The following is a 15,498-nucleotide window of genomic DNA, read 5'->3' as shown; positions in this document are numbered from 1 at the left end:
GCCTGCAGTCCCTGCAGCTGATGGCCAGCTGTACATCACGGTCCCGCCTGGGGTTGACACATCCCCAGTGCTTTACAGAGCAGCTGCGGGGAAGGGGAGGGGCGCATTTTCCCAGCCTCACAGTTGTTTACATGTGACCTGGGTCACACTCAAGCTGTCCGGCCACCCATGTGGGCCTGCTGGAGAGCAATGGAAGGCGCGGCTCTCCTCCTGACGCAGATGCACCTCTGCCTGTGCTCTCCCAGCACAGCACGCCTCTGCTCCCTCAGGAGCCACCTGCCTCCCTGGGCTCCGACTGAGTTATCCCACCTCTCTGACGCTTGGTGACATGAGGGGCCCAAGGGAATTAAGATTTACTGAGCACCTCGGGACCATCCACGGCCCTTCTAAGCCTTGGGGTACCATACTTTACAGGTAGAGGGGACAAGACAAAATGCCAATCCTCCTTGGAGGTGTCTGTAGCAAAGAGGTCCAGCCCAGGTCTCACCATGATTCAATGATGTGCACTGCACCTACAGGGCCCAGAGACACCAAGTGCCAACTCACACCCCTTCAATGGCAGCATTGTGAACTGGTGTGACTGTAGGGGGACACTTCAGTGGTGGAGGGAGCCTGCTGTCAGGCACTGGAAACTTGGGCATAGACAAGGCTCAGGGGCTCAAGGGTCCTGGTGGGGGTACATTCCTAGCACCTAGTTCTCTCTGGTTCCTAGCCCTGGCTGCACATGGAAAATGCTCAGAACCTGCCAGACAGCAACTCAAACAGATACTGGGGTAGTACATTATTTAAATATTATTATTATTATTATCTTGCAGTGCTGGGGATTGAACCTGGGGCCTCACACATGGGAGGCAAGTGCTGTTCCACTGAGCTATGGCCCCAGTTCTGAACAGTGCCTGCTAAAAAGCTTTCTCATTATTTTAGTGCAAAGTCATGGTGAGAAATCCTGCACTAGAATATCTAGCCTGTTTGTAGGATCAAAGGATTTCTGGCTCCTAAATCTGCTGTGTACAGATGGGGATGCTAGGTCACTATTTTTCTTTCCTATGATGTGACAGATATTATCCTAGGCACTTTATAGAAACCCATACCTCCTCCTCACAACCCCATTACATAGAGTCGGTTATTTTCTTAAGGACAGCAGGACTTAGAGGTCTTAAGGAGCTTTCTGGAATCACCCAGTCAGAAGTGGCTCAGGTGAAATCCAAACCCAGTTCTTCTGGGACCCAAGATCTTGTTCTTTCCAGTACAAAGAAGCAAAAAAAAAGATCAAAGCCTCTTTTTCACATCCAATAACCTCATCACCTGTGGTATTTTATCAGTCCCATTTCCTGTCTCCTTATTTCTCTCTGTTCCAACCAGTTCTTAACATTTTGACCAAGGGTTTCTGGATGGTGCGTTTTATATTTCCAATTCTTTGACACCATGCATAGGTCTAAGGGTCTACTATTGCCGCTGCCTCTCTGTCTTTCACTCTGAAAGCAAAAATCCAAATGGAGCAACTTTGCCGACTCCTGCTCTGGTTAGGTGCCTTTGGAAGCTGCAGCAGGAGATATGTGTTTGTCAAACACCCACAACGGTGTGTCAGTCACCTCCAGGAAGCGTGGATACCCAAATGAGCTAGTCTTTCCCTTTGGAGTGGAGCGGGAGGATAGAAACTCGGGGCATTTAAGGGGTGAGGATGGCACGCATAGAAAGGGCTCAAGGTTGGGCTGGGGAGATAGCTCAGTTGGTAGAGTACTTGCCTCTCAGGACAAAGCCCTGGGCTCAATCCCCAGCACCGCAAAAAAAAAAAAAAAAAAAAAAAAAGAGCTCAAGGTCATAAGCATGCAGTAAAGAAAAACCTTGGCCTCAAAAACATTCTATACCACATTTTTCAGGGTGTCCTGAGGCAGGGTTTCTTCACCTGTGTACAAGGACCTCCCAGGCCTCTTGCGCCTGCGCGGGGCTCCCCAGCAACTGCAGGGTGCTCAGCAGCAATCCTGCTCCTCTCCCTCCATGCCAGCACCGTCCCTCCACCAACCCAAACCTCTCCAGCCTGTCCCCTGCGGGGAGGAAGGGCAAAGTGCCCCCAGCTGAGAACCCCTGCCCCCAGGAGCCAGTTCATAAGCAGGAGAACCTAAATTTCAATGGGGCAGTTTGAATGCAGATGTGAGACCCCACGCCATTTTCCACAGACCTGAAGGACCCGCCTCGGGACAGAGGACAGGAAGGGTGCTTTCCAAGAGGTCTGTTATGTGGCCTGAGTGTAAAGGATGGAAAGGTGAGACCTTCACAACACAGCTGGGGGGCGATGGCCTGGGCCATCTGTGTCCCCATCAGAACCCGCACAGCATGGGGTCCCCACCGAAGCTCAGAATGGGCCTCATGTCCTCGATTCCTGGGCTCCTGAGAAAGGCCTCTAGAGAAGGCATCAAGCCCTGTGCCTGACCCTCCCACGGCAAGCCCTCAGTCACAAAGCAGAAAGAAGGAAGGAGGTGCCAGCCTCGGCCCTGACTTCCAAAGTAAGGCAACTTCAGAAATTTAAACTCTCTTGGGAAAATATGTTTGTTGTGTTTAGTCACATTTTACGATGAGCATCAGCTGCCAAGTGCCCCGCATGTTTGGGACTGTAGATCATCATTAGCCCTTAATTCCAGAGGTTTTGTTTTTAAATATTTGTCAAAAATGGCACTAGTGATTTTGACAGGAGGGGTTTAAAGCGTGGAGCTCTTTCCCAGCCTGAGGGATAGTAAGCTGGGGGCTCGGATTGGTTCTGGAATGGTTTGAACCCTCTTTTTGATTTTTATATAATGTCCTGATTTCCTCATGGCATTTAACATTTTAACAACAAAGGCAGGCCTCAAGGGAGGAATTCTTTCAATAGCTCATTTGGTTACAGAGAGGCCATACTTTCTGAGAAGAGTCAAACCCTGGGTTTCTACTACTCTTACCTCTGGGTGTCACTGGCCCCTGGCCCTGGGGGAGTGCCTTTAGAGCAGTGAGCTGTTTGGCTTCCCTTGCCTTCCTCTGCCCGCCACTCTTCCTGGTCATTCCATCTGCAGCAAGAATTAGGCTCTCACCTGGGCCTTCCTTGGGCTTCCGGAGAGGTGTGTCTCTGAGGGACAGGTGTGCAGCTCTCTGGTGCCGGTGCCGGGGGCAGGGGCTGGTGCTGCTTCGGGAGAGTGGTGGGAGGCCTGGGTGAAGACCACAGTGGGGCCTGAGCCTACCTGCGGCACAGGAGGCTCCTCACCCCGCCCTCTGCATCCTCGGCTCTGCGGAGCAGCCCAACTCCTTCTGGGTAGCTCCAGACGTCAGGGATCATTCTTCCCATGAGTCTAAGTCCACCTCCCTGCAGCTGCCCTTGGATCTACAGCGTGGGATGTGACTTCCTCCAGGGCATCATGCACTTTTTAAAATGCTGCCTGTTTAGTTTTTGGAGTCTTGGGGAAAGTAGAATAAAGGCCTCCATTTCTCCCAGACTGGAAGACCTGAGTTAATAAGAGAGTGTTTTAAGGTCAGTGAATGCCCCTCTCACCCATTTTATATTCTCATTTATTCATTTGCTCATAAAGTGTATCCAGCACTTTGGTAGATGCTGGAGATGCAGAGAGAAAACAACAGTGTTTACTACAAGATGCTTCCCTCTGGGAGGGGAGAGCGGGAGGTGGAGAACTGATGGCCAGAGACTGCAGCCAGGGCTGCGGCAGAGCCACTCGGGCCCGAGGACAGCGGCCAACTCCCACAGAGCCTCAGCAGCCAGGGCTCCAGCTCTTGCCTCTGCATACATGGAGAAATGTAATAATGCTGTATTTATATGTATTACGCACCTCTATAAACATATATTTCTATATCGTAAACCCTTCGCCTAAATCACAAGTCACTTTATGTATCGACTTATGATCCTAGCCATCTCCTAGGCATCCGGGCATCGAGATACATGCCCTGCATTTGATCTGGTGATTTCTGTACCAGAAGGGAGAGAAAGAGGAAGGAATAGGAAAGAAATACACTTGTCGAGAAACAATAAGGGAAGCGACCCTGGGTAGGTAACTGAATGAAGGAAGGCCTCAATGGACGACCGAGGACTGGTTTAGCCCTGTCTGTTGACCAATGTGCGTCAGGTTTCCAGTGTCCAATGTTTCTCCCTTCAAGTGCCAGCACAGATCACTCAAGTACAAAGCGAAACGAAAGAGGATTTTAAACGTCTTACCGAGGAGGTGGTACGGGAGCCTGCAAAAGGAAAGAGAATTGGAAGTTACATTTGTTGTTCTTTGACAAACTCCAATGGGTAGCAATTTTTTTTTATGAATAGAAATGATAAATTATGGACTGGGGATATAGCTCAGTTGGTAGAGTGCTTGCCTTGCAAGCACTAAGGCCCTGGGTTCAATCCCCAGCACCGCAAAAAAAAAAAAAAAAGAAAAAGGAAAAAAGATATGATAAATTATAAGCAAATTCCTAGAACTTATTTTTCCAGTAATATTTAAGCTTCTACATGGTTCACATTTCTCGTGTTTTTTTTTTTTTTTTTTAATGGTGCTGGGGATTGCACCCAAGGCCTTAAGCTTTCAAGGCAAGCACTCTACCAACTGAGCTATATCCCCAGCCCCTACATGGTCCACATTTCTATGCTGAAAAAACAAAGAGTAACAAATATGTTTTAATTACTTCACTTACCTTGTTGCCCCTTATGGATTTGTTCTCTAGAACACAAGAGGAAAAACCAGTGAATTTATAGAAAATACTGTCAAGTGTTATTCTTACATACACTTAAATGAAAATCGATTCGATTTTAAATACTATTGATGATAATGTTGACTAATATTTGCTGAGATCTTAGTAGGTGCTTGGCGTGATGCTAAACACTGTCGTGCTGTGGTCCTATTAAATCTCACCTTTGAAGAAAATGAGGTGTAGGAGGTTAACTACCTTATCCATAGTCACCCGCTAATGTATGACAGAATGCTGGTGTGACTCCTAGGCACACTCAGAGGCTCTTGTTCCTGGTTAGAATTAGCATTCATTTACATAATGAATTAGCATTCATTACATTTACATTTACACTGTATATATATAGTTTTACACATATGTGTATAATTAATTTGAGTTCCTTTCTTACATCTTCATCCATCTATTTCCAAGCAGAGGAAAAACAGAAGGGTTTTGAAGACCCCGCAATCCAACTCCTGTATTTAATGAATGACAGACGTAGAACCAACCAGCCGGGACAATTTCTGAAGGTTGACTAATTCCAGGAACAGCCTGAGTTGGGCCTAAAACTGATTTTTCTGACTTCTCTGCTGTTTTATTTCTATGATTCAAATGAATTCAAAGGTAATTACTGAGCTACTGCTCTGAGTTTAAGCCTATACCAAGCACAGGGGAAAAGACGGAAGGAACCGGCGGAGCCTCCAGGAGCTGGGCTCTGGGGAAGGGCTTGGCTCTCCCCTCCACGTCACAGGGGGAGCTTTACCTCACTTTGCTTCCTTTCAACTTTCTCTTCAGATTTTTTCTTTTATTTGTTTTGGCACAAGATCCAGCTGGTCCCAAACAACATGATACAAATGGATCGGGATCCGGAAGACTGTAACACCTCTTCCAGGTCAAAAAAAAAAAGTTACTAAAATTGAATGAAATTGTTAGTCTACCTGTTTTGTTTCTATTTTTGGACACTTTTTAAAAAAGGAGTAGAACCGACCTCTTCATCTAAGTTGCAGACACTCACTGAGTACAAACAAGAGGTTCTCTGCATCGTCAAAACGCAAACCTTGCCCTGGGGCCCACTCCAACTGCAGCAGCAGCCCAGCGAGTGCACATCTTTGACTGTTTCAACCATATGACAGAAGGATCGGGCCACTCGATGATTGATCCAGGCCCCAAATGATCAAGCCTCAGCTTAATTTCCCCTTGTTTCATTTCTTATGGGCGTCCCTCAGGAGCTTCGGGTGGGCCACTGGGTGCTGTGTTGACCCTCCCTGCGGAAGCTTCCAGCAGGCCTCATTCCAGTCCCACCGCTGCTTCTACTGGGGACCAATTCAATTCACTGGAAATGAAATTCAAGGAGATTCGGGGCCCTAACTCAGTAGGAACAGTCCCATTCGTTGTTTTAGAGACACTTCTTCATTTTGCTTCAGTGGATGAGAGTTCAGAAAAGAACCGAAGTGTTTTATTCATCAACTTATTGATCCCATCGTGTCAGGTGTGGACTTGTCTTTAATGGATTTATTGGTGTAGGTGTTAGGGAGTGCAATTCCCCAAATAGAGTTGCCATTCCCTTGCTACCTACATTCCGGTGGCAGGACTGGAAATTCATAAACGAAAGTATAAGTAAGTAGTGACAGGCAAAGACAAAGAAGCAGGGGAAGGGAACAGCAGGGACATGGAGAGAAAGGGAGGGCTTGGGGTTCTTTTCAGACAGGTCTGAGGAGGCATCTCTGCTTAGGAGAGCGATCTGAGTGCATCCTGTAGGTGTCTGGGGAAGAAGATTCCAGACAGAGGGACAGCGGGTGTGAAGGTCCCCAGGTGGGAAGGAGCAGGTGCTGGTGCCGCTGGAGGAGCCCTGGGAGGGCACGGGGTCTTGCACACTGTGGTAAGAACATTGCCTGAACCACAGTCAGTTCTTTCACCGCTTTGCTGAGGCCTGAGGACTTCTCAGTGAGTTTGGGGGTAAACGTACACTTGTGAGATCACTGCCACCATCAGCCTCATAAAAACACACGTCTATCACCTCCCAAAGATTCCTCTTGCTCCATTTTATTATTATTTTTTTGAATTGGCATTTTTGGTTGAGAACATTTAACAAAAGATTTACCCGTTCAGCAATTTAAAGTAGTTTTGTTAGTAATAGGCATTAGGCTGCCGAGGTCTGCAGAACGTTTTTATTTTCTATCAGTCAAGCTTGGTGCCCTTTCAGTCTCTCCTTCTCACACCCCCTCCCTGCTCCTGGTGACCACCATCCCGCTCATTGCGTCTATAAGCGTGACTCTTAGATCCACAGAAGTGCGAGCAGACAGTAGTTCATCAATGTCTGGCTTGTTTCTCCAACACACCCTGCCCTCTAGGTCGGTCCACACTGTCATAAATAGATCGACAGGATCACCTTCCTTGTTAGGTGGAAAAAATAGCCCATTCTTTATCCATTCACTTGTCTACAGACACTCAGGTTGCTTCCGTATCTTGGCTATTGTGAATTTTGCTGCCACCAACCTGGGAGTGCCCATCTTCAAAATCCCAGTTTCAGGTCCTCTGATGCACACTCAGAAGTGGGACTGCTGAATCGTATGCTGGTTCTATTTCTAATGTTAGAGGGACCTCCCTACTGATTCCCATGATGACTGAGCCCATTCACACCCTCACCAACAGTGTGCAAGGGCTCCCCTTTCTCCACATCGTTGCCAACACTCGCCATCTTGTTTTTTAAATAATAGCGGTCCTAATAGGTGTGAGGCGGCATGCCACTGTGGCTCTGGTTTGCATTTCACCAATGACCAGAGATTCTGAGCAGTCCTTATGTATACTGATTGGCTAACCATTTGTGCCCCTGGGAGAAGAAAACCCTTGCCCATCTTCCAGTCAGGTCACCCTTTCTTTTTCCTGCTATCGTGTGCATTCTTGTGTATTTTGGATGTTCACCCCGCGTCCGACACATGGTTTGGGAACATTTGCTCCTGTTATACAGCTTGATTTTTCACTCATTGATTGCTTGCAGCACAGAAGCATTTTCACTGGATCTAGTCTTGCTTAGTTTTGCTTTTGTTGCCTTTGTTTTTGGTGTCATATCCAAAAGTTATCGCCACGGCCAATGTCAAGAACCACTTCCCTGTGTTTTCTTCTAGGAGTTCTTTGGTTTGGGGTCCTGCATTTTAATCTTTAGTCCACCCCAAGTTGGTTTCCTTGCATGGTGTGAAACAAAGGTCCAACTCTTCATTCTTCTGCATGTGGATATCAGTCCTTCCAACAACTTTCATGGAAGAGGTCAAGTTCCCCCTCCACTAACTATTGTGTATTCTTAATGCTCTTTAGAAAATCAGGACTGTCTGTAGGTTTATTTCTGCTCCACTGGTCTGTGTGTGTTTTCTGCCACGCTACCCTGACCACTGCACTCAGTAAGATACTTGAAGGAAGGTAGCACGTCACCTCTAGCCTTGTTCCTCTTACTCAAGGTTTCCACTCATCTTTCCTGGAGGACATGGTGAATCATTTTGGTGCCCTGTCTGTGTGTCCTCTGTCTTTGTTATAACATAAGGGTTTCTCTAGCCAGCTGGTATTTCTTTCTCACTTTTGAAATTTCATGTACAGTACTATCAATAGCAGCAGCAAAGGTACCTGAGGGTTTGAGCCACATCAGATACGCCCACTTCTAATCACTGATGCCAGGAGCTTCACTTACTCCTTGCCTAAGTTAGATTATCAACATTCTACAAAGTGGGAGGGCCATGTGAACTTGAGGGACTTCCCAGGTGAGAAAACTGGATCAGACATGAAAGTAGCTTGCAAACAGCTGTCATACAACCTTGATGGTAATTCAGATAAATTTGACAAGTTTTGTTTTAAATTTCAAGGTCATTTAAAATAAAGTAATAGCAAGTTAGATGTTTTCAATAATGAAAAGGTAAGATTTGGAGTTGAATTTCTTGAGATCACATCTTGATTCTGCTATTACTCTGGGCATGACGGTGGCAAGTACTTGATCAATGCTTACAAAACAAATGCTTTGAGGAATTAATGAGCATCCTCATCCAGAAAAGCGGAGGATGACTACGTCATGGGAATTTATATGTGAAACAAAGGAGTTCACGTTCTTCAAACCATTGTTCTTATTGTGTACTTGTGTTACTATTATAATCATGTAATGGAAATTAGAGTGGAAATGGAAATTTGCCTCTCTGATAAGTACATAGATTATTCTCAAATCTTATGACAAATGTCCTGTCAAACAAGAGGAGCCAACTGGTAGTTCTTCAAGGTCTTTCCTAAAATATGAGTTTTCACTTGGAGCAGGCTGTCTTGAGGGGCGCCACCTGGTGGCCAGAGGTGTTATTAGCACGGTCTGCCCTGACCGCTTTTCAGTCTTAGAAGAAGCGGGGTCAAGTCAGTGGCCCAGGTTCCACTGGGGACGTAATGCTGCAAGGTGGGTGGGCATGGCTGTATAGGCTGGTGGATGTTGGTCTATTTCCTCTGCAACCCACTAGGGAAAAACCATGAAGAAGTGAACTGCATGGTGTCACAGGAGGTGAAAGCCAGGCTTCCTGGAGAGGGAGAAAGTCCTAAGAGACCTGTTCGTGGGTGTTGGAGAGGCTCCCACACACCACAGAGGCTGGGCATTAAAATTTCAAGACTTTTGTAACCTGGTTGTTAAATACAGACATTATTAACGATAAGTCATATAAATGTACACCCAAGATTGATCAAAACAAGGTAACGAGTGGGGCAGTGCACCCCCGCGGGCGGACCGTTTTCTATGCTGTCAGGGTCTTTGACCTCCCTGGCAGCTATGCAGGGAAGATGGAATGGCATCTCCTCCCCACCCCACTTTCTGGTCACAACCACAGTCTGAAACCTGGCCTGCAGGAGAATTTGCACCAGGAGAACTAAGGAATGCTACAGATCAGAGTCTGACTTCCTGTTTTGTTGCTTGTCCAGACTTAAGACAGCAATAGAGAAGATGATAATAAGGCAGATTCATTTCCAAAGTGTTGTGTCTGCAGCTGCGACTTTGTGAAAAGTGGAAAATTGAGGAAATACAAACAGACACCAAGAGACTCAGGTTAGAGCGTCCAAGTCGTTATATTAATGGCAACCATAGTTTGGCTGCAGATACAAGAGTCTGGAAAATCTTCAAAAGGGTTCTATAAGGACCGACTAACTAGGGAATTATGATGAAAGTGTTGTGTCATTTCTTGTTATTTCAAAATTGTGTGATACACATCCTTTTAACAGTAAAATGTAAAGTAACCTCAAATACATATGTATTTTTCTTTTTCCTTCTAGAAATCTAGTTTGGGTGAGTGGCTTAATACAAACTACTTGGCTTTTGCATTTCATATCCTTATTTGTGATCTTAAAGGATTGGCAAAGAAGACATGGAGGAGTCGAGAATTTGTCTTTTGGTGCAAGAGACATTGCTACAATGGCATCTGTGAAGTCATTCAGGCTGGATTCAAAACCCACGCCTGTCACTTACTAACCTTGGACAAGTTATTTCAATATTCTGAGTTTCAATGCCCATGTTGTTACTGTAGAATGCAGATAATGACATCTAGTTCCTTAGATGGTGAGGATTAAATATATAATGTTTGGATTTCACTGAGCTTTTTATCCAATTTATGCTGAATATATATAGTTCCCTTTATCTACAGAGTACAGTTGTGCAAACCAACACTTTCAGAAATAGACCATCAGTGGGATGTTCTGTGATTAGGGAGATGGACTTAGGACAAAATTGCATAAAACTTGGCCTCACTCAGAACATTTAATATGTCTAAAAGTCTTATGAGAAAATGGACTCTCAGGATACATGTCCTGGGGATTAACTACATAATTGTCCCAAGAAGTTGCTTTTGAGCCAAGAGGTTAATAATGTATATTTGGCAAGGCCTGTTTGGGAAGCGCCTCCAAGGCTATCCATGCTTCCTGAAGTTAATGGGAGTAATAAATGACTGAACCCGGTCTTTGGGCTGCAGTGGGGAGGGTCAAGTTAGGCAGAGCCAGGGGTGTGGGGGGACCTCCCTGCACTAAAGGCTCTTCACACAAGGTCAGCAGGTTTTAGGCACAGGGCTTGGTGAGGGTGATTTGCCTCCACTGTATCTGGGCAGCACTATGAAAGGCCCCTAGAACAAGCCTGGGGAGGTATCTCTTCTGCTGACCCAGGAGGGCTGGGGAGGGGGAAGGGCGCAGGCCGGTGAAGTGATGGACTGAGACTGAGGAGGAGGACCAGTGGAGTGCGGTGGGTGCATGTGTACACATGAGCCCTGTGCGTGGACTCACAGAAAGCTGGTGACCACGGAGTTCTGCTGTCTATTGGGCTGTTAAGTCCCAGTGAAGGAAAGTGTCTAAACTTAGAAGGTAGAAATGCAGACGGGGCCAGAAGCAATCCAGGCCTCTTGACTTGCCCCTCCAGAGGCCCCACCTAGAGGGAATGTGGGACTGGGGCCCAAGAGCATAAGAGCATTCCCAGGTGGGCCTATGACACAATGATTACCTGTGCACTGTTAAAATGGGCTAAATCCTGGAAGAAACGTAACAGCCATTTACCAGTTGAGTCTGCTGCGGGGAAATGAAGGTCCCTAAGCCGTGGCCTCTGAGATTGAGCATCTAACTTATTTCCTTTACAAATTCATCCGTGATGTATTTATTTTCTAGGCTAAACTACAAACTAGTTAGAGTGTGAGATGCGTTGGCCTGCAGAGGGAGGAGGTCAGGGAGTGAACCAGATGGATAGAAATCTGGGGCCTTTAGTTGAGTGCCACACGCCTCAGCTGAGGCTCCACCATGTGTCAGGTGAATTTTGCACCTTTAAAGCAGAGGATGCCTCATGAGGTGCTGCCTCTCCTCCAGCGCAGACAGGTGTCTCTCAGTTGAGAAGTTCCTCAGTGCGGTAGGTCATTCTAGAGAAGCGGCCAAGCTGGGTTGAGCCAGCTGGAACTGTGGTTTCTGTGCCCGGCACTCATACAGCCACATTTGAACTACTTCTGGGGAGCAAAAATGCAGTTGCCTTCACCGGAGGTCATGGTCTCACTCCTCTGTTCAGTGACCCTGTCTCGGCGAGGCCCTCTGGGGAGACACAGGCCTCCCTGGGTGTCATTCTGCAGGCACTTCATGGCGTCCACTGCAATTGGTGGAGAACTCCACACACTGAGCTCCCGCTGGCCAGAGGTCTCCCGTGACACTGAGTGACTCCGGACCCTGGGGCAAAGCAACTGTAGACCAAGGGAGCTGCGATGACGCAGAATTGACACGCGTGTGTTGCTCCCTGTCCTCCAGGAGTCCACCGTCTGGTAGGGAAACAGACACAGAAGCAGTGCCCCTGGGGACCTGGTGCTTCTGGGACAGGCAAGGTGCTGGCCTGCTGTGGAGCACACAGGTGGTGCCCAGCACTACTGTCCGGAACATGTGGGAATCAGATGCATTTCACCTCTCAAGCTTCCTATATTTCTCTGGCTTTAAAATCCTCTTCCCCACCATTCCTTAGAATCCTTGGGGGATTCAACTGTGACCCCCGTGGGTCCAACTTCTGAGGATGCTCAAGTGCTTAGGTGAAATGGCACAAGAGTTTCCGGTAACTGCTGCCACCCTCCTGTACACTGTGCCATCTCTTGACCCCTCACAATGCCCACACCGACGTAAGTGCTCTGTGAACAGTGGTTGCACTGTATTGTTTAGGTAATAATGATAATGAAAATAGCCTGTCCATGTTCACAATGTTTTTGGAATATTTTCAGTCAATGGTTGTTTGACTCCTAGTGTGTGAACTACAGAGACGGGGGCTACAGTACCAGGAACTTGCACTATGCCAATTTAATGTGTATTTTTCATGACCTTTTCTTCAAATTGTGATGTAGGATATGAAATTAGGAAATAATAGTAGGAAGGAGGGAGGATGAGCGTGTCATTGTCCACCATTCGCTGGGGACTGCTGGGAGAGCAGGAAGGATGGACAGGGTTTTTGTCTACAAGGCTTCTGTGCATGTGGCTTTCATGGGTCAGGAATGTCTGTGTAGCCACACCATCCCCAGAGCCAAGGGGCCCATCTGTGGAGGAATTGATAAAGAAAAATATGGTAGTTATGAATAGTGGAATATTATTTAGCCATCAGGAAGAATGGAATCCCATGGTATGTAGCAAAATGGATGGAGCTGGGGACACTACGTTAACTGAAATAAGCCAGACCCAGAAAGACAGGTCCTGCACATTCTCTCTCATAGGTGGAAACTAAAAAAACAAAAAGAAAAAAAAGCTGACCTGAAGCTGAATACTGATTAGAGCTTGGGAAGGAGGTGGGGAGTGTGGCTAAAGGGAGATGGATTTGATCAGCACACACTGTATACCTGTACCATAAATCACACTGGCCCCATTAACATGTATAATTAACACATTAATCAAAAATATATGTAACCCCAAGGAATTATTCTGAATGGGGAACATACAGTGAACCTTAGCAGAAAAGAATGTCTGAGTCGGTGCCAGCTATTTTGAAGTGCATTCTGAGGATCCTGTGCTCAGAAATATGACCCAGGAAATAGTTCTACAGATGCCGAAGTTGCAAGCTCTCCATGCTGAATCCCCCTCGTGGTGAGTCACAGATCAGGAGAGCTGGGCAGTAAAGAGATCTGCTGATTTCTTCTTCTTCCAGTGTTTTCAGGTCAATGCAGGCAGAGTCCCCTTTTATTTAGCATGACTCAGCCTCCCACTACTCTAGCTATGTGGCCCAAGATCCAATGGGAAGGCTGGAGGAAGACAGAGCTGTTCCTTATGCTGAGCTGAAAGGAAACAGCTGGTGCTGTTCAAGGAGGGGGTTGCCTGGGGAGGTTGGCAAGGCCCTCGTGTGTGTTCAGGAGTCTGCGAGGATGCTGTGCCTCAGTTCTGGGAGGGGCTGGGTGATGGAGATTCTGCTATTATAAACCCAATAAATAGCCCTTCCTTCTGCATCAGACATGCGGACCTAGAGGCCACACCTAGGGGGACTGGCTGGGCCCAGGAGGCCCGGGACTCCTCTGGTTTAGTCCTGAAGTCCTACTTATCAGGAAACCCTCAGCCCAGAGCAAACAGGGAGGGGTTTCTCCTAGGTCATGTCCCGACATTACAAAGACAAAGAGAGTGTTTTTCATTCTGCATGAATATTCAGTGATGTTGAAATGGATTTGAGGGGAGGAGCATGCTTTGTCTTTGTAAAGACAGTTACTGTACATCGGGATTCTATTAGGAAATCGAGTCTTCATGGGGAATTGCTACTGGGAGATACAGATTTTCTTGAGCTTCTTTTATTGAGAACCTTGTTTTCCAGTTCTATTCGTGATGACTTGTCTACTGGGAAATGTAGCCGCTGCATCAAGCAGTTATTGGATGTCTTTCCTTTTCTCTGAGCCTCATTATTTTCCCTGTGCGGAGATGAGACAAGATACTGCTCTGAATTCCCATTAATGAGCGACCTCACAAAGTCTGTAACATTAACTTTGATCCAAGTATTTGCATCAGTGCCTGCGTTGCTTTTGTGCTGTGGCTTGTGACTGAAATAAACATAAAATGATAGGGGAATAATCTTAAATTTATTTCTGATCCACTCTGCAACTTAAGCCTTGTTATTTTCTGTTAAGGTCCAAGCTTAGAGGATACTAAACTCTGTGTGTCACCACGTCCTGCCACCAGGGGGCAGTATCCCCGACCAATTCAGGAGTGCGCCGCGGTGTGGTTAGGGTGAGTGGGACCTGGTGGTGGAGGAGTGTGCAGAGGGAGTATTATGCCATGAAGTTCTGGAAACGTCCCTGCAGGGCGTGACCCCTGGCTAAGCCTCTTGAAACCCGGGAGTTGAACAAGACTAACTCTAAACTCACGTCTGGTTCTAGTTCCTGCAGAATCCAACCTTGCCTAAAGGCGCACTGGAACAAGGGTCTTTCGAGGGCTTGGCGTGGAATCCCGTGTTGCTTCTTTCCAACAAACTCATGGGTGTAGATCTACGTGTTCAGTTGCCCCCTCCTGATTCTCTTTCTTTGCTTGGGTGGTTTATTGTGTTTCCTACAAATTTGTTCCTGAATTAGCACGCCTGACACTTCAAAGGCAATGGTTTAGAGTTCGCGCGGCTTGGTTCACACCTAGGGCCCAGGGGGACCCTTGTCAGCTGCTTTCATTCTCTGCGTTGGTTTTCTAGGGCGCTAAGCCGGGTCATATTTGAATATCACGGCTGTCCTCCTCTGGCAATGAAGGGATTTCCTCTGGGTGCTCGTGGTTCATCACAAACAACTCACACTGTAAGTATTTCGTCTCCAAATAAACTTCTACCCGTTTTTAGGAATGAAGAAAAAAAAAATGTCAAGCATCAGGGAAGATAAGTTCTTGAAATCTGACGGCTTCCAGATAATGTCAGAATGTGATTGCAAGAAAAATGATATAAAATGTACATTAACATAAATCTATAACTGCTCAACTTGATGAAAAATATCACCATAAAATCCTTCCATCACTGAGCCAACTGATAGGGCTTTTTTCTGTGACATTTTGTGAGAATGAATAAATTATCTGAGAATGTGTTTGCATCAGAAATATAGAATTTTTAAATAAACACATAAATCATTCAAACATTTTCCAGCAAGATGCTGGATTCTAAAAATGGGGAGTATTCATGCTATTTCCCCCCTTCCAGCTTCCTTCTTGTACAGTAGCTCAGAGCTCCAGGCAGTAGTAGAGAACCATCCATTACAGAAGTGCAGGAGAGGAAAATGGAAAGACTAGGACTCCCACTGAGAAGTCTGTGCGCCTCCTCCTCTCAGGCCCAACACGCCTGGTCTGCTGTGAGCCTTGTTT

General features: G+C 46.6%; 1 protein-coding gene across 1 annotated transcript in view; it reads right to left on the bottom strand.

Moving 5' to 3' along the window:
- Clnk (cytokine dependent hematopoietic cell linker) overlaps window positions 1-15,498 on the bottom strand; it is a 159,107-nt gene that overhangs the window by 30,271 nt on the left and 113,338 nt on the right. The window contains exons 9-11 of the mRNA XM_047566051.1: window positions 4,660-4,685; window positions 4,193-4,212; window positions 3,063-3,176 (exon numbers count right to left, since the gene is read on the bottom strand). Of these exons, the coding sequence (XP_047422007.1) occupies window positions 3,063-3,176; window positions 4,193-4,212; window positions 4,660-4,685 (160 nt within the window). The remainder of the gene's footprint in view (window positions 1-3,062; window positions 3,177-4,192; window positions 4,213-4,659; window positions 4,686-15,498) is intronic.

This window comes from Sciurus carolinensis, chromosome 10 (genome assembly GCF_902686445.1).
Source record: "Sciurus carolinensis chromosome 10, mSciCar1.2, whole genome shotgun sequence".
NCBI lineage: Eukaryota > Metazoa > Chordata > Mammalia > Rodentia > Sciuridae > Sciurus > Sciurus carolinensis.
This window is presented reverse-complemented; position numbering and strand designations above follow the sequence as displayed.